Source organism: Pholis gunnellus (assembly GCF_910591455.1).
Source record: "Pholis gunnellus genome assembly, chromosome: 18".
In the NCBI taxonomy this organism is placed as follows: Eukaryota; Metazoa; Chordata; class Actinopteri; order Perciformes; family Pholidae; genus Pholis; species Pholis gunnellus.
The window spans coordinates 18,329,458-18,351,416 of NC_136545.1; the positions used below are offsets into that span (position 1 = coordinate 18,329,458).

The 21,959-nt window shown below is 43.0% G+C and overlaps 1 protein-coding gene across 1 annotated transcript in view; it reads left to right on the plus strand.

Annotated features, from left to right (window-relative positions):
* Positions 1-10,895, plus strand: part of LOC306710565 (netrin receptor UNC5D-like) — a gene marked incomplete at both ends in the record, with an annotated part of 146,270 nt that extends 135,375 nt beyond the window's left edge. Inside the window, 5 exons of the mRNA XM_079179197.1 lie at positions 3,460-3,690; positions 6,530-6,679; positions 8,584-8,748; positions 9,026-9,204; positions 10,697-10,895. Of these exons, the coding sequence (XP_079035323.1) occupies positions 3,460-3,690; positions 6,530-6,679; positions 8,584-8,748; positions 9,026-9,204; positions 10,697-10,895 (924 nt within the window). The remainder of the gene's footprint in view (positions 1-3,459; positions 3,691-6,529; positions 6,680-8,583; positions 8,749-9,025; positions 9,205-10,696) is intronic.
* Between the last annotated feature and the right edge of the window lie 11,064 nt (positions 10,896-21,959).

The window sequence follows — 21,959 nt, forward strand, 5'->3', positions numbered from 1 at the left end:
GCTCCCACTTACTTTGATGGAAATGTTCATCCTGTAGTGTAGTCATGCAAGCACGGAGCCGATTTCAGGGTTGCCAGCTCAGATTCATCATTTCTGTGTAAAAATTCAGCCTTTCAAGCTCTACCTCATGCTGTCATACATCCAAAAGAAATGTCAGACCAAATGCAAATGGCGGCTGTTAGTCATTGAAACGTTCATTTCTTTTCCCCCCAGTTTAATGATAATGGTGTTTCAAAGCATTCCTCTTTCACGAGTCTGTGAATTCTGCATTGCAGCTGTTCATAAAATATCACGCAACGGGCACAAATTACATCGCAATAATGTGTGTACATACTGCACATTCTGTATATCTGTTTGTCTTTTGTTGTTTATTATAAAGAAAAATAGTAGATAAAGCCACAAGGGCGTATTTATCGTCTCAATTATTCTTGAAAAACAATTATCATACTCACCGGTACCACCATGACTATGACTGATTTAGATTTGGATTCCTGTGAAAAACAGAAAACACCATCCGCCAAATACATCTAGCTGCTTTAAAATGATTATTTTCATCCTAATCAAATATAATAAACCATTATGTTTATCAAATGGCAACAAATAACCACTTCCTGGCAACAGTCAGTTGTAGCCAGAGACGGAATAAACGACTGAAACAGAATCCACTAGAGCGACTCTCTGAAAGACGAAAAGCTTGAGTTAAAATATGCCGCTGTATGGAAAATAAAATATATATACATATATATTTAAACTGCTAAAAAGTGCATGAACCGAGTTCAGGCTGACACTTCAGCGTGAGGTCAAAAACAGACAAAAAAACTGGCAAGTGAGCTTTTTTGAAATATTCAAGAGACCACAGCTCTAAATACAGCATAGTGCTATTTCTGCTGTGATTTCTTTTCTCACGTCACTTTCAGTAAAATAACACCTCGGAAAAGTCCTTCAAACTCTGTCCTGTCGAGCTGCTGCACAGTCTTGCAGAGACTTGTTCAGGCGTCAATCCAAACACCCTCCGTCCATTTTCTTGTGCCGCCTCGGTAGAGTACACACATATATATATATATATATATATATATATAAGATGCTCTTTTAATGTTTAACTAACCTCATCAAAAAGCTTCGCGGACCTCATCGAGGCAGGGTGACCCCCCGAGAGCCGCCGGGTTTGCGTGACCTCGGAGGGCCCGTGGCTCTCGCTCGCCGGCGGGGTCCTTTCACTCCGAGTGACATTTACACAGACGTAATTTGCCGGCAGACGTGTTGCACAAAAGGGAAGCTTATCAAAAGAGCCGTCACTGATGTTAGCTATATGCCATCGGAGAGGAGAGAATATGAGAGAGAGAGAGAGAGAGAGAGAGAGGAAGAGACAGACGCAGACAGGTTCAGAGACAGAAGGGAAGATGTTCTCCAAGAAAATGTAACGGCGTGACCCGTCTCTGTCACTGTGAAATAATGAGCCCTTTATCTCAGGAAGGGTGCTTACTCAAAACCTAATCTCTGGAATTAGTAATATAATGGGAGACGGAGGTCTCTCTCCCCCTCCCGTCTGTCTCTCTCCCCTTCTCCCTCGCTGCCTCTCAGTGCCATTCCCATTAAAGCTTGCACTTTTGTACTGCTAGAGTTTGACTCCATCATTTCTCCCCAGCTGCCTGGCGGGGATGAGCTATGTAGTGGAGATCCTTCATGTCTGCTGCAGCGCTAATGGGGCAGGTTTAGGAAGCTGTGGGCCACTAAATTACCCTACATTGCTTAATATGGCTCAGCCAGGCCATATGCAGAGGGGACCTGTGGGTCACGGTGATGTTTCAAAGGTGATTTAGGGAGGATTGAGCACAAGATGAGGAGCAATTGGCCATCGGATACAACTGCACCCCGCTAATGCGTTTTGTCAGTGTTACTGTATCCCCATCTGTTTAGTTGCTGTGTCGTTATTCATTTGGCCAACGTTCAGTTCTGCACAGTTCCTGATTCTGAGTCTGAGTGTATGAGGGAAGGCTTCCAGTTTATAGTCTGTGAAGTGTCTTAATAACAACTCGGGCACCTCTTGATTGTGAACGGCTGCTCTCATGGTCTGTTGTTGGTGTTTTTATTCTCTTCTATTTTTTCACATGGTAATAACTTCATAGATAATAGAGAATTATAGATCAACCATCTTTGCAATTATTGGGGCAGAAACATCCCAGCAAGTACGCAGACGCTTCAAGCTACGCAAGATCAATTTCATACGTCGTTGCATTCTGGGGATGTGTCGTTTGAAAATTGTAACGCTGTCTGTAACATCAAACAACTGAAAGCTGACTCCTTCTGCTCCCCTTTGACGTAGCTCTATCTGAGCATTTATCATTTATTTATAACATTTTGTCACCTGTTTATTTGAACACATGGTTTTATTTTTTTTTCTTCTTTATGTGCTTTAAGTACGTCAGCACACGTTCCACTCGTGGAATGTACATAAGAAGTGACGACACCAATTGGTTTGTGGACTGACGTTTTGTAGACTCGAGTTCGGCGATTTGTCCGTCGCCATCTTGGAATACGGCTGTCGCCATCTTCGCTTTTTTGCAGCCGATGAACAGACTTTACAATATTTGGTATATGGCGTCTCTACGCCGTATACGGCTCTGGTAGCGGCAGCGACCTGTCAATCACAGTGAGCCCCGCCCTAAAGCATACCCTGCTTTATGGTCTGTCTGAGTCTAAATGGACCATAATTTACTAAATGAACATCATGCTGTATTGAAGAAGACTTGAAACTAGAGATTGAGACCATAAACTCATGTTTACAATGTTTACTGAGAGAATAAATCAAGTGACAATTCGAGTCATTTTCTCATAGACTTCTATACAATTCCGGAGGAGTCGCCCCCTGCTGGTCAGGACAGAGAATGCAAGTTTTAAGACAGTTAGTGTTAGGCTTCACTCGGCAGAACTGGAGGTTGCCGCCTGGTTCCTCCGCAGACGCCACATTTGTTTACTGCTGTGGTCACGGAAATGTTCTGATTAGCTCTATATCGCCCCATTGAGGAATAACGTTTATTACCACCAAGAGCGCACATTGAGTATGTTCATCGGTGTCACACGTTTGTGCCATTTAAAGCGAGGCGTTCATCATTAGCGTGGGACCGTGTAGGACCATGTGTCTGCCCTCAGTGTTGCTCACATAGCACTGGGCTGAATGCCTGGTGTTCAGCTTTCACTTTGATGGTTAACTTAAAGCCTCTTTCTGCCTCTGCAAACAAATTCTTGGCAGTAATTGAAATGTTAATCATCATGAATCAGTATTCTCACCCCGCACTGTATAAAGGTGGGTGCTGGATACTCAAAAAGCCCTTCAGGGAGACAGCATTACATTATTGAGCTTGTCTCATGATTAACCCTCAAATGAACTATTAATGGCTCGAATATGTGTTTAATGCATCAGAACTAAATCTGGTCTCTCTGCTGATCCTCCCTCCAAAGGAAGTGATGTCTGTGGACGAGGAGAGCACGTCCTGCTACTGCCTGCTGGAGACCCAGAGGTGCCATGTGCTGTTGGAGCATCCGGGTCGCTACGCTCTGGTGGGCGAGCCGCTGAACCAGGACGCGGCCAAGCGTCTGAGGCTGGCTGTGTTTGGTAGTCCCGATACCAGCAACTCCCTGGGCTTCACCCTCAGGGTCTACTGTGTGGACGACACGCCTCACGCTTTTCAGGTACGAGGGGAGAGAGGGAGGATGTAGAAGGAAACGAGGAAGAACCAGGGATGATTCAATGTGATGAGAAAGTTATTTGCTTAGAATTGAATATATTTGTCTTGTCAAAATTTCAAAAATGATTGTATTCAGGATAGATCATGTTAAAGTCAATTAAATTTTATTCATGTAGCTCAATAACAGATCACAAATTCTCCTCAAGGGGGGTTTACGATCTTTGGATGAGGGAAAAACTCCCCAAACAAAACAAACATAAAAGAGTACGCAGTTTTTGAGTTTGGATTTAAACAGATTATTCCAGAGGAATGGGGTTTTATGCAGATATGATTCCTGTATTCTGAGAGCGCAGAGTCCTGATTGGAGTATAAGGTTTAAGGAGATCAGACAGGTTCCATTTACAATGTTTGGGTCAATGGCTGACCAGGAAATGTTACAATAATTCAGTCTGGCATGAATATGCCTCAACCATGGATAAAAGAGAGATGTTTTTTTACAGGTGAAAGAAGGCTTTCATGAAGCACTCTGTTGTACACGACAGGAGAACCAAAAAAATAAATCACAAAAACCCGCCCTGGCTCTGTGGCACAGTGGTGCTTTAAGCTAAATGCTAATGTCACAATGCATTTACTGTTGACACCGTTGTAGCCTAAGGTGTTAGCATGCTAACGCTTTGCCATTTAGCACCACTAACAAAGTACAGCTGAGGCTGAATTGATGTATCTTCAGAACTTCATGGCAATCCTTTTAATAATTCTCGAGATGCTTCAGTCCTCTAGTGTGGCAAGAATGTAACAGAATTCCACTATAACATTGTATAAATATTTGATTTAATACATTTGAATTGCACTGGTTTGGTCGTTTTGCCTGGGAGAATTGCTGTCTGGGTTGTTGTTTTTGTGCTCCACTGAAGATCTGCCTGCTCGGTGACATTGCCACTGGGAGATGCTTGATGACTAGCAGACAAAGAGGGACTTTTAATTACAAAGACAACAGATGCTCCAAGGTTGCCTCTCTGCCCTTTGCGTAATTTAATTTGCTCTCTGTTAATTAAAGGTGTTTCAACATTGCTTTTCACGTGACGGAGTATTTGAACACGTTCAAATGAGACGCTTTTTTGCGAATGCAGCGCCGGTTCGTCGCCGTTGCTGGCGAAACGGTGCTTTGAGGAAAGTTTCTGACACCAAAACATACTTTTTTTTGTCTCCTATCTTAATTAAACACTCACATACTGCTTAACTACTTCTAAAGTAGTGCTGGTGGTTGTCCTGTCCAGCCACCAGACTTACTTTTACTTTTGGCTTCATTCAAGATGTAGAATTGCATGTGGTCAAAGTTTAATTAAATGTAGGGGCCAAGAGGCAGTCCAGCCCCACCAGTCAGACATTTGTTTTTCGTTGGCTTTTGTTTGAGCTTCATAGGACAATTAATTTCCCCTGTGAGCCTGAAGCAGGAATTGATCAGGTTGAAGTCAGCCAGTATGCTTTGCATTCCCCTTCTCTGTCTCTGAGCTGTGTGAGTGAGAGGAAAGGCACCGTGCATACCGGACTCACTGCCTCATGCTGAACGGGGCTGTTAGGTTCAGACCCAGGAGCCCAAAGCCCCACTACAGAAACACAAAATCATGCCAAGTGTATTTGTCGAATAACGAGTCAAAATATCTCATAACGCTCAATATAACACACAATCACCTATCGAGGCTTGTTTTAAGACAGTGCATCTTTAAATATTACTCTCAAAGAGACTAAAATGAGCAAAAAGGAAAAAAACTGACGAATACAGAGAAATACAAAAAGAGAGCGAAGCAATTACAAAGATGTGCGAAACAGCTAGGGACTCACAATGAAAAGGGACAAAACAACCACAATGAGACTCAAAGAGACACAAAGCAACTACAAAAAAGGCTCAAAACGACTACAAAGAAACACAAAATCACCACTAAGAGACACAAAACCACAGAGACGCGTAATGACAACAAACAGAGGCTAAACAACTTTAAAGTCCGTGTGTTTTGCTCCTATGTGGTCGGAACTTTTGCATGTCTGTGCTCAGGGGCCCGGTCTCATAATCCGCCCATGAAAGATCCCAAGACACAGAAAATGTAAACACAAAACATGCAAGTACATAACACATGCACACCGATGCTATTTTTCTCCATAGATCCCTGGAAGAAAATACAATATCACAAGTCCAGAAAGAAGACGTATAATATTGACAAAAGACTTTTGTTTTGATCTTTATGTCTCGTCTTTGTGCGTAACCAATATCTTTGACTAACAATCGGGCCGCTCCATTTATCAGATTTTTAGGCTCTTGCTGCTTCTGCTCGTCGGTTTCATCCGTCTTGTGTCAGGCTGCGTGTTGTGAGCAGCTGTGGCTCTGGAGGGCCAAACGTCCGGGGGCCAATCACTCCGGATGCATTTTCAAGCTTAAAATTGAGTCGATGTTTCTACATAATGATCATGGCGTTTCTCCAAATAGGATCAAATATAACTAAGAAGAATTCATTCTGGGAGGAATTTGTTGAAAATATGGTGTAAATCCCCCAAAATATGTAATAGTAACAAAGCCATAATCAGTATGGATCATAAACAGGTTAACGGTAGGGATCAGTGAGAGTTGCATATAGACATATGTATAAGTATGTATACTTCAGTGTAAGATGTAAATGCTCAAAGGTTACCAACATATACAAGTTGAGTTGTGTGCTGTACCTGAGTCCTGGCTTGGTGCGCTGACTCTATCAACCAAATAAGATATCTAACCTTTTTTTTTTCTCCACCCCCCCCAACTCCCGCCCCACCCCCCCGAAAAAAACCCGACCCACACTTTTCCTTATCAGGAGGTGGCAGTTGGCGAGCGCAGCAGGGGCGGGCGGCTGCTGGAGGAGCCGAAAATGATGCTGTTCCGGGGGAACACGTTCAGCCTCCAGGTGTCCATCCAGGACGTCCCACAGTTACTCTGGAGCATCAAGCCTTTCACCACCTGCCAGGTAGGCAGTTTATAAAGTCCTGCTAAAACCTGGAAATGTGAGTTTGTGAGAACAGAAGCTTAAGAGAGTTGAACGTCGTGTTCGGTTGTATCCTGATCGTTAGCTTTTTACCTTTTGGCGAATGCAGTCACGCTCAAAAGTATTAAAGGTGGTGTTCATTTGTGAACAAAATGTAAAAAGTATCATTTATTTTCTGCAATAATCCAAAATCCAGTGGTTCAATCCCATCGGCTTTTTGGCAAGAGAACCAGTGCGATGCTAACTTTTGGCTAACAATGTTGGCCTTAAAAAAAACCCGTCAGGGTAACAGAGAGAAGCTGTGCACCTTCATCTCCTCAGCTTCCTCTGTTCCTCCATAAGAACGGTCGACCAGTTTCCCCCCTTTTCTTCCTCGGTCACATCAAAGCAAAAGGGCAGCAGCAAGGACACAGCAGGAGCTCACTAAGGCTAGATATCCCCCCCCCACGCACACACACACACACACAAACTTACAAAATTAATTATGACTGCCAGGCACACGCACACACGTCTCCTAGTTATCTTCATAGGGGTCTTACATGCCGCATGTTGTGCTCTGCCCTGTGATGTTTATCCCACCAGTGACATCCTATTAGCAGGATTAGCCCATCGCGGTGCGTCCAGAATACCAACAAGGTGGTCTTGGAGAGAGAAGAGCCACTATGTGAGGGTCCTACAGGGAAGATGGGCCGTAGGCTTTCATTCAGACACCACTCTCGTCTGAAGGAGGCTTTCACAAGTAGCCGCCCTCCCGTCTGATGGATCTGAAGAGAGGATGATTCATCCATAAAACACTGTTTTTGACCCGTTCTCACTGCGCCACTGTCTGGGTCACACAGTAGTTAGTAATGGAAGTCGAAATTGGCTTTCTCGATTCCATTTACTCCGAATGCTCTGATACTTTTGGTTTTTTCAGCTGCCACTATTCGTGGGGAGACGTAGCGCAAACTGGGTAAATCAAGGCATCGCTGTCCTAATTCCATAATCACATTACAGTTCCTGATCTAACAGATTGCTGTTTACGAGAATATTCAAGGCGTATTATAATAATTTAGGAAAGAAAACATAACACACCAACAAAGAGGTGAATATGGCTTGGGGAGTCTGAAGCTAATGCTATGGGCTGTACGCTTATTTAGAAAGTCTTCACCGGATTATTTTATGTATTTACGGAGACTATTTATGCTAATGATGTGAGCTTATGTCTGTAATATTTATTGACCTCATGACTTCATGTTCGAATAGCCACCCTGTTGGTTGTAAATCAAGTAACTTTGTATTACTTTTGCATTATAACCAACGATTATTTTCGTTGTTGATTAAACTGTCGATTACTTTCTGGATTAATCAATTAGGTGTTTTAGTCCAAAAAATCTAAGAAATCAGTTTCTCCCAAATCCCAAGATGACACCCTCAAATGTAGTTTTGTGTCCACAACATTTAGAAAACCTAGAATCTTTTTTTTTTTTTATAAATCAAACCATTTAATCAAATATACATTTCACAGTTTACATTTAATTGATTAATCGTAGTTTTAGCTCTAACTTGATTATTTCTCCCAGGCAGCACTCAGTTTGTGTATAATGTATAATTTATGACGTTTCTGCACTAATGACTGCAGCTCCCTCAGATGTTAGCGGGATACGTTTCCATCCCTTGGGCTCTAAATGCCTGTTGGTGTTCTGTCTGACGGGTAAACTGCTTGATTAGGTAACGTCATTGATTGGCTAAAGAGGCCACTCATTTGGGCTTAATTAATCACGTAGACAGCAAAGTGGGTGACAAAGCGGGACTCAAATAACTAATGTATTTTTGATTTAATGAGTTTGTTCCACTGTTTTAATCCTTTCCTTGTCCTCCCATGCACGTCCGTCCCCGCTCCGCAGGAGTTCTCCTTTTCTCAGGTGTGGGCCAGTAACCAGCGTCCCCTGCAGTGTGCCTTCTCTCTGGAGCGATACAGCCACTCCTCGTCGCAGCTCTCCTGCAAGATCGGCATCAGACAGGTCAAAGGCGAGGAGCAGATACTCCAGGTCTACACGTCGGTGGTGGAGGTGAGCGAGCGCTTGCGGGAAAAAAAACGGACGCCGTGTCCTCGGCGTGCGGTCAAGCGGGCTTGTTAATAGGTTCTTTTATTACACTGGATGACTCTTGATTTGATTTAAGGGCTTGCTTAATGAGCCTCTCAGGGAGCTTTTCATGTATAGATTGCAAATTGTCTTGCTAAGTCCTTGTCCTTGTGTTCATATTGAGAATTTCAGCCGCGGTATGAAAATCACCCTGACACCTCCTCTTCTTTCCTCTTTTTTTTTCTTCTCTCCTCGCTGGCAGAATGAAAAGGGGGTGGTTCCCTTTTTCACTCAGTCGGACTGCACCATCACCTCTCAGACAGGGTCAAGGGCCTTTAAAATCCCCCCGTCCATCCGTCAGCGGATCAGCGCCACCTTTGACACCGCTAACGCCAAGGGGAAGGACTGGCAGCTCTTGGCTCAAAAGCTCCACATAGACAGGTATCAGAGGGTGTCCGACTTCCAGAAAACCTGCATTGTCATCCTCATTCTTTATTGCATGCAGTTGTCAATTTACCTCTCGATGAGTCACGGCAGCTCCGATACAAATTAGCTGCTATAGGTTTTTGTCCAGGTGTTGTTGCAGAATGATGAAATGCAGCATTCACGGGTCTCTCCTCTGTGTAAACGCCGTTCCCTCTTTTGAATACTATTTTTAATCTGGAATTTAGGCACCGTGTCAGCCCTAATCTTCCATCACCAACCAGCCTTCAGTAACACGCCACGCTGCTGATTTCATTATAGATCTGGAAACACATGCACACAGAGATAGAAAGAGATGAAGAGGGAGACAGGGAGGAGGGGGGGGGGGGGGGGGAAGGGCCAACTTTAGCACAGTCAGAACAACTGGAGATAAGACGCCGCGTTTTTGCAGAAAGAAGAAGGAAGGAAGGGCCCGCTGACAGGCCCGGCCCTCTGGCAGCAAAATGGCTTCATGTTAGCGCTCATCATTAGCAGCATCTCTGCATGAGCGCCTCCTCAACTTCCCCGGAGGTTGTGCCAGGTCAGTATTTGCGTAGGCTGTGGAGAATTTCAGTTGTTTGGAATGGGTTGATCTCTATTTGTGCTTCAGAAGAGAAGTCAATAAGATAATCTTCAAGAGGAAGATTAGATCTGTGCAGCCGGCTCCATCGGGCAGTTGAGGGAAGAAAAAAAGTACTGGAAATGAGTATTCTCTCTTGCTTGCCAGTTGGAGAAACATGAGAGGGAAAAAGTTAACGAAGAAACTGTGACAGAAACTATGTGATTTAAGGAATTTCACTTAAACCGAGGCTGAAAACAAACATCTGTGACTGAGGGACAGGAAAGGCTTTTCCTCTCCAGCCCAGTCGAACACACCAATACGCCTGTAATGGGGATGTCGCCACGTAGTTAAGCTGATTTTTGTCATTCTTTCTCTGAATATTGGGGGAACATCGGAGGGAATGTGGGATGAAGAGGAAAAGAGGGTTGAAGGCGACAAAGGAAATCCCATCGCAATGAAACAGTGCACTCTGTTGGATGGGCGTTATAACAGCAAGCGGGAAGAGAATCAATGCAAAGGAAAAGCTGCTTTTCTAATAAACCATGTGTTCACTGAATTTCACTGTAGCCAAACTGTTGTTGACCTGAAGTTAAACCAGTCATGGGAAATGTAGGATCCAGTGTTTCTTGGCGTTTGACCGACACCAGAGGGTGAAAGTCAGGATATTTCGGCCTCTGCAGCTTTAAATTAGCTCATTCTATTATGAGGTACCCATGTGTATGAAAGCGCGATAATAAATCACTGGAGTGCGCCTTTTAAAAATGTCTTTGCACCGGCCGTCTTATCATAATTAGTGCACGGCAATCACTGCTGAGCCACTATTAACCGGCACTTTCATTTGTTCTCAGCATTTACTCCTGGCCACGTGAGCCGCTCTAATGTAGTATTCTGTTTTCCCTGTTTCTGTAGGAACCTGTGCTACTTTGCATGTCAGGAGAGCCCATCATCAGTGATTCTGAGCCTGTGGGAAGCCCAGCACCAGGACTCGGGGGACCTGGACTCTCTGGCCAGCGCCCTTGAGGAAATCAGCAAGGTCCAGTCCCCGAGGACCGCCACTCTGGGCTGCAGCAGAGAAGAACGGGACTCAGAATTCACTAAACTTGGGTAGGGGCGGGTCTGCGGCAGGTCAAAAATAATGATGAACCTTTTACTGCATGAACACGGATGATCAGGTGTACTAGCTAACCTGTGGTGAGGAGGAGGAGGAGGAGGAGAGACAAAGGAGGACAGCAGGGGAACTCTGTTTTTGGACTGTTACTAAAGGAACACCTCTGCTAAACCAAATAGCACATGCAGACAGACGGGACAAAGGAAATGAGTGGGCAAGTATTTGTGTTACTGAGAAACATTTAAAGAGATATATAAGTATCCCACACCCATCTGTGATTGAGAAATGTCAACTCCTGACAAGTTTGATAACCTGTATTGGAGGATTATGGGTATCTGTGTGAGGAGGACTTTCCGCGTAGGACGGAGTGTGTTTTAGACAGACTGCCAATCAAGGCTGGAGTTGTTGACCTTCCCAGGATCGGATGTGCTGACACTTGGCCCCCAAAACAGTCCTCTGGGCTGTCAAAAAATGTTTGGTGTAATGTCATTTTGTTGTCGTTCATTTTCCAGATCTCCTAATGCTTCTTTTGTTTTGCTTTCTGCAGCGTGTCTCTGATGTTAGCGCAGGAGTTAGAGGAGAAAAACAGACCGTAGGGAATATTGGATATACAGAAACTGACACTGATTAGAATTTAAAATGTCCACATGCTGGATAAGAGGCGACCTTAAAAAACAGTGCTAAATTGGCAGTGATCCCATGGATAACAGTCATTTTAAGAAACGCCCACGTGTAGAACACTTTCAACCCCACTCGCAGAACCACATTGTCAAAGCAACGGGCTGCAGAGGAGGATAGGTTATCCCAATGTAAATGCAATGCAGTTAGAGATGCACCGGCTCCCATTATCTCTAATGATCAACTTCTGCTTCACTCTCTGTGTCAGCAGTGACTCGGTACCAGAAGAGACAGTGGGAGCATTAAATACTCTACTAAATTCTTGGCGCTGGTTTAAGTGGTGTGTGCTTTCAAAGACCCTCTGGGACTTCCTTTTATTTCCCAGATTTTTTTTTTATTTGATGTGTGGCTTCATTTTGAGCTGCCTATTTTTGGATCATACCTGGATGTCATTATTTGGAGACACTTAGCGGACTCCCACCCCACTCCTCTGTCCTCTGCTCCCAGCTAGATTTGCTCCACCTGCCCCCCCCCCCCCCCCCCCCTCTAACATGATAAAGTGACTTTGTGTTGAACTCTGTGTTGGCTCTCTCTTTTCCTCTACTTGATGAATTCAATTCCTGAGAAAAACTGTACGGTAGAAAAATCGGCTACAGTAAATCTTCAAAAACTGTATTCAGCAGAGAGATGAGACATTTCGATATAAAATCCAGCTTTTAGAAAGATGTAAAAGAACCACGTAAGCACTCTTTAAGTTTGACTGGCAGATCCTTGCTGTCATTCCTTCTTAGAAATATTTAAAGTCATATCTCAGCATGGAAATAAGCTATTCACTTTCCTGCATAGAGTTAAATGAAACGATTGATGCCACTCTGGGAACATTTCAGATTTTTGGCACAAAAGCAAATAAGCTAATTCCCCAAAATCTCAAGCAATTCCTTTGATTAACTAAGAATCCCAGTTTCATATTAAAGCTCTACAGTGGAAAAGCAAATACCGGCTGATTTGTGTAATAATGGAAATATTATGATATTGAATCACAGAGATATGAATCTAATTTGGATAGTCTGATATCCTGAAAATCTGTTTTCAATGAGCCACAAATGCCAAATAATCAAACTAGTGTATCAGCAAGCCATCTGTACGGATCACAGAGCACCACATGTACAGACAAACCTCTGTGAGGAAGGACTCGTTCTCCGCTATCGGCTGAAAAGGTCACAGTGTAAAAAGGCTTGGAATGCATTTACACCTGGAAGAAACCGGCTCACAAGGAGGCCACTGAGACGATGAATACAAACAGGATGCAAAACCCTGAACTAAGCATGTAGAATACAGTAGAGTGAAGTCTCGTCTCTCTGCTTTGTGTATTATAAAGTGGTTGAAGTATGGAGTTACTTTGTGTCTTTAGTTTCAAAGAGAATAGGTTTGACAGCAAAAGGAAGTCAAATCAATTTGTGATTTAATTTTTTTTTTTATGTGAAGCCAAAAGTTTTGTTTGCGAGTCCAAGAATTTAGTTTGTGAATCCAAAGGTTTTGTAAAATGTAAAACACGTCTCTATTGGCCAGTCCCCAGTGAACGCTTGGCAACTTCCACTGTTCTCATCAACAATCTCATGCAGGCTAACAGGCAGCTTGTTCTATTAGCCTCGTCTTTTTTTTAACCCGTTACAATTACACGTATCATTGAACAAATCTACATGGAGTTAAAACATGATGTAATTGCTACTATAATACAGAAGTTATGTGTAAATATGCATTGAGTAACTGGGGGGTCAGCAGATGATTATTTTCATTATCGATAATATCGGTTTGGTCTGTAAATTGCCCAAGTTGACATATTTTCATGTCTGGTTTGTTACCACCAACAGTCCAAACCCCAAAGATAGTTAGTTTGGTATCAGAAAAAAAGCAAATATTCACACTTTAGAAGCTTGAACCAGTCATTTTGTTGCCATTTTAGCTTCATTTTCTGTTGATTGACTAACAGATGAATCACTAATCATTACAGCTTTAAATGCTGTTCATGTGCTCTAATTTACAGATCGTTTAAACTCATCAATTAAGAAATCACACGTTTCAGTTAGATCATATTGTCTTCACCATCCTCACTGAAGGTAATCTACTGTAACCTCTCGATGTTACTGGTCGCTAGCATTAGCATATTTCAGTGGTTACAATGTGCAGTGATTGGGACCAGCTTGTTTCATCATTAGCCCTTAATATAGGACACCAGCATGTGTTACTCCCATACTGAGGACTACACCGACATTTTTCTCCAGCAAGCGGATTTTCCTGATACTTTATTTCTTCCTCCTTTGATCAACGGCTCCTTTTTTTCTCAGTCACACGTGGATTTTCTGCTAAGTTCTTCCAACGCGCTGACATCCCGTGGATGAATGTCTCCCACGGTGCCGCCTGGAAGAGCAATCCCACCTATTCAAAGCCTGGTGCGGTACATGGGACCTCCTGCGGAGCTGCAGCTAATGGCGCCAGACGTACCGCTTTTTTTTCTTGGAGAAATATTATCACTGTAGCCGCTCTCAAAAGAGAAAAGAATCATCCGAGTTGAGAGACGGTGATACATCCCACTGATGTATCATTACTAAAAAGAGCTGAGTCCGGCTGAATCAGGAGTCTGGTCTTTCTGCTGAAGCACATTTATGGCAAGCTCAGATTCTGAGGTATCTGAGCTTGGGATGGGATCAGTCAGGTCGCTGTGTAGAGAGAGATTTTTTGGGGCAGGTAGTGGAGTTAAAATAAAGCACAGCCAGCACAAAAGGGAGACAAGAGGGGACGTAGAAATATCTATCTGTAAGCAGCAGTTGGACAGGAGCTCATGTCCTGCTCCTCCGTCCTGCACACTTCAGGAAAATATAAAAACTTCCCCCAACAACTGAGTAAAAACGCAAATGATTCCAGTAGACAGAAAGCTTGAAAAAGCTAATTTGTCTTGACAGCCACCCTTTTTACAAAGTTGATGGTCTACTGAACACGTTAGGAGTTGCATGTGAAGAATCGGACCGTGAGGCTCGATGCAAATGTTGTCCTGTAGAGAAGGGACACAGCCAAGACCTTATGGGCCCTGAGGAGGGACACAGCCAAGACCTTATGGGCCCTGAGAAGGGACACAGCCAAGACCTTATGGGCCCTGAGAAGGGACACAGCCAAGACCTTATGGGCCCTGAGCGGCGCCCGTCTCTACACGTCACACTCCAAAGTTGTACTTCAGTCGTTACACCACACTCCCTAATTGTTAGTGATTTCCAGCCGCGCTTTGCAGATCCATAACGAACGGTGACAACGTTGTGATTCATGCCACCTCGTAAAGATTTTATGGACGCCGCTGGAGTGATGATGACTTTGGGCTTTGTTGGAACTCTTTTTTGGCAGAAGGCCTTGAAACTTCACTGGAATTGATTTTAATTTTTTTTTTGGTTGAAGGCTGCCAAAGCTCACTTACAAAAACGGTTTGTTTTTTAGTTGTTGTCAATGTATGTGCCCTCTTAAAAATCTCACACATCCTGAGTTTTCTTATATTGATTGAATGTCAATCAATTTTTTCATCAACGTTGCCGCGTCAAGGCCCCCCTTTCTCTCACATGCAGACATATTTACATACACGAGCGAAATATAAAAAGAAAACCGATAAAGTGTTAAGCTCCATGTGTTGTGAGCATTAAAAAATCCCAGTTTTCTAACTCATTGTGCCTCCATGTGGGTTTGTCATCACAGAGTCTGACCAGAATGTTTTGTTTATTTTATGCACCATATCAGAAGACTAGTGTTATATGCAAGCTGTAATAATGTTCATAGCCATGCACGGTGCCCACATTTCACACACGGCAGAGGTGTTTCCTAACAACGCTGAAGCGTTTAAACCCGTTATCTCCGATGCCAGGAACTCACAGCGACGACGAGGCTGACTAAAAAACGATTTGACCATCTGTCACCTGAGGATGCTCAGTGTGCCAGTCAGCGTCCTTTCCACATAGACTCGATGACCCAGAGAGTGTGCGAGAAGGGAAAGTGGTGTGTAACTTTTAACAAAGCTGTATTTTGTGCGTCTTTGGAACAATCCAGCCTACTGTAGAGCTATTTCAGCTTATTCAGACGTGTGATGTAACGTGTTTTTCTCACAGCCTCCTATCTTGAGATCTGCATTGCTTTGGGGAAAACCGAAAACAATGCTAAGTTGAGTAACTGTATCAATTCATCAAACGTGTTGAAAGATTCATTCTGTCGTTGTTTCTTTTTCTTTGCTTTTCTTTCCAGGACGAAAATCTGCTGCCTTTTAAATCTCACACCCCTCTACTTATCAAATGAAACTGCTGGAAGTAATTATTACTTAATTTGTCATGGGTTATGTAAACAGTGCTATGCATTTAAAAACTTATGTTTGATTTGAGACATCTCGATACATTTTCTGTACTTTGTGCGAACATGAATGTTTGTGTTCAGAAGGTGAAAAGCGTCACGCTGCTCATCATCATACAACTTCTTTTTTCTCTTTTCTTGTTCAAAGATTTGCAATTTTGAAACTGTATATACTGTATTGTGTTGAAATAAATATGCAGTGACAGCATATATAGGATGCACTGTGTATCTGTGGTTTATACATCTTAGTTTCCGTTCATCTTCGTTTTGGTAACCAGACTTGGGTTTTGTCTATTCTGGCCAACTGTCATTTAAATTTACTCCCAAGATTTTTTCTAACCCAAAAAAAATACATTTTGAAGATTTGAGTCTACAGCGACTGTGAGGCTGTACTTAATAACACACGAGGCTTAATAATACGGCAAAAAGGAAAAACAAGAAGAATATTTATCTGATATACATCACAGAAAATATGCTTCTTGTTTTTCCTTTTTGCCGTATTATTAATCCCTGTAATATATATACGTAATAATGTGTGTGAAGCCAATAGATATATTTGTGCAGCACTAACAGTATAAGGGTTAAGAGTTTTATATCCCACATGGTTCACCCGTGCGTTCGTGTTATGGTGATACTTGATAAAAGTGTCAAATAGCAAGTGGTATAAATGAGGTATTTCAAGTGTTTTACTACAGTAATAAAGGTCACTTCCATGATAAATCTACAGTATCACTCACTGGCTTGAGAGCTGCGGGCAACAACAAGGGCTCCATTCAAATAGAAGCTGCCCTTATGTAAGATGAGCTTGTTCCTTATTTTTAGATACTGAAAAGCAATTCATTAAGATTTATATCCTCCAGTGATACACCGAATACATAGAATGCAAATGTTGTTCTGCTTGAACTTCTATTTTTTTTTACTCCACCTTCTGTGTGTGAAAAATAAAGTTGAAAATTGCTGTTTAATGCGCCAGTATAATTGCATAACATGTCTTGTGTAAAGCATCTAACACTCATAGTAATAATAATCCTTTTTTTGCATCAAACTACTTTAAACTTAAATAATGATATAAGTCTTTTTTATTAGATTAAGAACATTGTTACTTAAACTGAGAGATGACATGTATGAATCTACATATCAAAAGAGTCCACCAGCATTATAAATAACTGATCTCTCTCACTCTATATATATATATATATATATATATATATATATATATATATATATATATATATATCTGTGAAGATAGCAGCATTTCCTCTAACCAAACTGACAGAAACAATTAAACCCCAACAGCAGATGGCACTGTATGCTCCTTTGCTATGAGGGGTTATCTTGTCTAGGCATGTCTTGACATTTGATGTGCGCATGTGCACACACACACACACACACACACACACAGACACACACACACACACAAGCGGCTGTAGGTTGTTTTCATGACATGAGGCAGTCACACAGGCGTGCATGTGTGCCCCCTTCACAGTGTGGGCAGGGTCTAGTCAGGCCTGGCACTCTGCAGCCTGCTACACCCTGTCTGACAACGCCACGAGGCTGCAGGGGCTGCGAGGTTCCCATTCCATTTCTCTTACAGTGTGCCACACAATCGGCGTTTTGTCACAGCAAAACCTTTGCCTGGTTCACGTGCGTTATATCGAGCCTTCTTCCCCTCCACAGTAGAGTATGAGTGCTTTAGTTCATATTTTCTCTATTCTACCAGCTCTAATTTAGCGTGGTCACTTAGCTGTGCAAACCCCACGTCCCAGCCGGATGTAATCTGTCCCGGGCAGGCTGCAGGCTTTCCCAGCAGGCCCCTCTCTTCCCCTCCAGACGCTACAGACACACACACACAAACACACACACACACACACAACCAGAGCCCTCTCAACCCATCTAACACACCCCACCCCGCTCGCCTCTGGACAACTGCTCCGACTCAAACGGATTAAAGATGACTCTCTTCTCTCACTTTCTTTTTTTTTTTTTTTTTCACCCTCTCTCTTGACTTCTCTTTTTCTTTCCATGCCGGATGAAAGGCCTCCCAGACACCCACTCCATGCACATACCATTCAGGCCAGGACACACAGGAAGTCTATGTGCTGCGCGGAGAGGAGGAGGAGGAGGAGGAGGGGGGACAGCGGGGTGGGAAGTGGCGGAGGAAAGGAGGGAGGGAGGGCACTCAGTGCAGAGGGAGTAAGGGGGGAATAAAAAGAGGTGGGGGGGCGAGAGAGAAGGGCTAAATGCAAGTCATGTGAAGCTCATGAGAACTAACCTACAAAAGTTGGACTCTTGTTTTCCTCTCACCAACTCTTTACTCTCATTCTTTTGTTTCCTTCTCTCTGTCTTCGCGCTGTTGATCTTTGATCTGTTTCTTTCCTTGTTACCATGGCATCTTCACTTTAATCTTTAACACGTATCAGAATTTCGACTTGGTGCAGTTGACGAGAACAAAAAACGTCTCTGTGCCGATGACTCTGAAACAGAAGCTTAGTTATGTCGCGGGTCTAACACTAATGGATTGGGGCGTTAAATCTCTTTGCACACCACTGACTGTAAGTGCGATTGCGTACTGAAGTTGTTGTCCTCTTTCTCCGACAAACTCTGGATGAAGTAAAGTTAAGCTACTGACACCAGGAAGTTAAATTCCTTACAGTTGTTTGGATGATCTGTCTCTTTCAAGAGGCGCCATGCCATTTAGTTATGAGATTAGCTGCAGCCCAAATTGGCTGGAACTGTGAATAATTGCATCACGTGGAATAGAGCATTTGTGACTTTTTACTAGGTGTATTGCTGCAGTGTGTGTGTGTGTGTGTGTGTGGGTGTGTGACTGCGGCCTCAGCTCACAGGGAACGGCGTCACGTCGCATGCTTTGAATTACTGTACTTTCGCGGCTGGTAGGCCGCCTACTGCCAACTGTCTCTCAGTGGATCAGACAGCTAACATCAGCACTGTGGGTTCTACCACAAGTCCTCCTTTAATTCCCACTCACTGTCTTTTTTCCAACACACTTTTTCTATTTTGGATTTCTCTCACTACCACCGTCTCTCACTTCCTATCCATCACACACACACACACACACATATGCAAACACAGCTCACTATTTCCATTTTTAATGATCTCCACTCACTCAAACGTATCTGTCTTTTTTTTATAAATATATTCACGCCTTTTTTTCCACTAAATCACACAGTGTATATATACAAGGGGAGAACAGACAGCGACACCCACACACATTCCTGCATGCAGCTCACACAAACACGCAGATTTGTCAGTGTGTTTACACAGTTCACCGGGCAGCTAATCTTTATGGCACTGCTGAGTGAAGCCTGTCTTTTGTCGAAAAAAAAAACGCTTTTGAAAAAGCAGAGTCAGGTGACTATAATCAGGCCACATTGCAACATCTCGATCGCTGCCTTAAACTGCGTGGCCTCTCCTGTGACTCCAGGCCAGGTGGTGCCAAGGAAAGTACTGATGACATCACCGCAAAAGGTTTCAAACAAAGACAAGCATTCCTCACTCAATCGTAATCCACTTTGTTAATATACAGCCCGACTTCAACCAGACAAAACCAGTCGAGAGGCTTTTCTCCTCCCTGCCACGGCCTCACTTTTAACCCTTTTTTTTCTCCGAGCTCACAAACAAACACCTTCCTCGATCCTCCGACTGTGCGTGTGAGGAAGTGTGAGCTGATCTGACAATAAGACACTTGACAATGTATTTCCAGTGTATTTTGCCAGGAACTCCCACACTAATTGTCCTCTGCTTTTGTCAAATGGCTTTAGGAACATGACATGAGCTGCATTTTTTCCTATTGGTACTAAGAGGTCATTGTTTTAAAGACACACAAAAGGTGCTCTTCAAAGGTTCTCTGTCCTTTATTATTCAATTTGTCGGTGCAGATGTTTGCCTTATTCAGTCTTTTTTTTCCACATAAAATGTAAAGAATGGACTTGCTTTAACAAATCTAATTCTTGAAGGCAGAATACAAGTATGGGACTTGTAACAGCAGTGTATATAATAAATTAGCATTTTCAATGTTAGCCTGTTAGCAGGCTGACATCAGCATTTAGCTCGAAGCACACACACGGAGCCGCTAACGTGGCTGTACACACTTAATTAATTGTCTGGGGCCAGCCGAACCAAGATGTAAATACAGCTCTGACATATTATTTTATCACCCTTAAAGTTGATATGACAAACTTGTTCGCAAACATTTGTCTATTTCACACATCCAGCGGATATGGAGAAACATTAGCATTCATTTGGAGTTGTGTTTGGAAATGTAAGTCTGAAATGTAATTTTTCTTTGCTCCAATTTTGGTCTCCACAGGGAAACATCTGGCTCTTAAGAGTCTAAATGTTCCACCATGTTCATCGGCTAGTCGTTTACTTTGGTGCTGAGTAGGTAGTGTACAGTGGGTTTTTAGACTTTTTAGACACGGAAATGTTGAGATGTTGAGACAAATATTGGATCGATCACCATGAATCTGGTACAGACCTCATAAAAATAAGTGATCAACTGACTTGTCATCGCGAAACACTTCTGTTTTGAACAATATGTTCACAGACCAAATACTTGCAGAACTAATGACATTCCCATCAGCCCCTGTTGGACTTTGAATTTAGTGCTAATTAGCAAATGTGTGCATGCTAACATGCTAAACTAAGATGGGGAACATGGTAAACACTATACCCTTTAAACATCAGCATGTTAGCATGCTGACATTAGCATTTAGCTCAAAGTGCTGCTGTGCCTATCATAGACCGTGTATAAGAAGTGAACGTAGAGTCACTGTGACGTCCCCCATTGTTTGTTTTTTTACTAGAAATGACACGAGAGGGCGGAGCTAAGTACATCTAATCGCTGAATAAGACATTTATAGGCGACCAAAATGTTAGAATCAACTTTTGTGACCTGAAAACACTGTGAAAGGGTTCAAGTTCTAAGACAAAAACACGGACAACCTGTCAATCACAAGGTAGCCACGCCCTGAAGCATACCAAGCTTTATGGGTCATGGGACCATAATTTACTAAATGAACATCATGCTGTATTGAAGAAGACTTAAAACTAGAGATTGAGACCATGAACTCATGTTTACCATGTTTATCAAGTGAAAAGTACTCTCCAGTCTTGTTTTCAACAGAAAAGAGTGAAACAACATATTTAGCGCTGGGCCGTAAAAACCATAACAATGAGACGAAAGAGGCTAAAATGCTCCGTAGAGATGAGGAGAATTGCAGAGTCGGGTGATAATTCCCCGTGGGGTCGCCCATGTGATCCATTGTTAATAGATAAGTTCCATCCATTTCTCGGAGTCATTTATAGCACCGCACATGTTGATGCCTTTTCACTCTACTTGTGATCACTCCATGCATGAGAAGGAAGAGCGTGAATGTCATGCACAGACAAAAACAACATCTCCATCTCCTGTGTCAGACCGCGGCCTCTCATCGCAGCAAAACATTCACACCGTGACCTTTCACTGTTGACTGAGAACAGGCTGTCGTGACCCCTCTGGCTGTTGATGTTGTTCGTTGTTGTCATTGTCGAGAGCTCTCGCAGAAACTAATGTGCACAGGGGCACAATCGCATTAGCTCCTCTTTACAAATATGGCCGCCGTCGGGAGCGTAAATGCCACGGATAGAAAAGATTAAGAGCGAAGTTTAATGACCCGCATGTCTTATCTCAGACAGAGACGTCGAGGTGATGAGAGGCCGCTGTCCTCGTCGTGTCCCTGCTGTTCAAAGAATGTGGATTTATTCTTTTACACAATGTCCTGTTTTCTGCCATTAATGCAGACCATGGTGTCACTGCTATGCATTTTTCTTTTCATTGCGTAACAAAATCAAATCAAAAATAAATTATGGGAAGTATGCGACAGTCAGAGTGTAGTGAAATAAGGGACTTTTTTTTTGTGCTTCCGTTTATACAAATAGCCCTAAATAAGAAACCCGCTTCGTGGCTTTTTGTCTTGCATTCAGTTTTTCAGCTCCTTGTCGTTGTGTTTTTCTTGTCTTTTTCAACCTTCCTAAACAGCAAGTGAAACAATACCCAGCAGGCGTCAC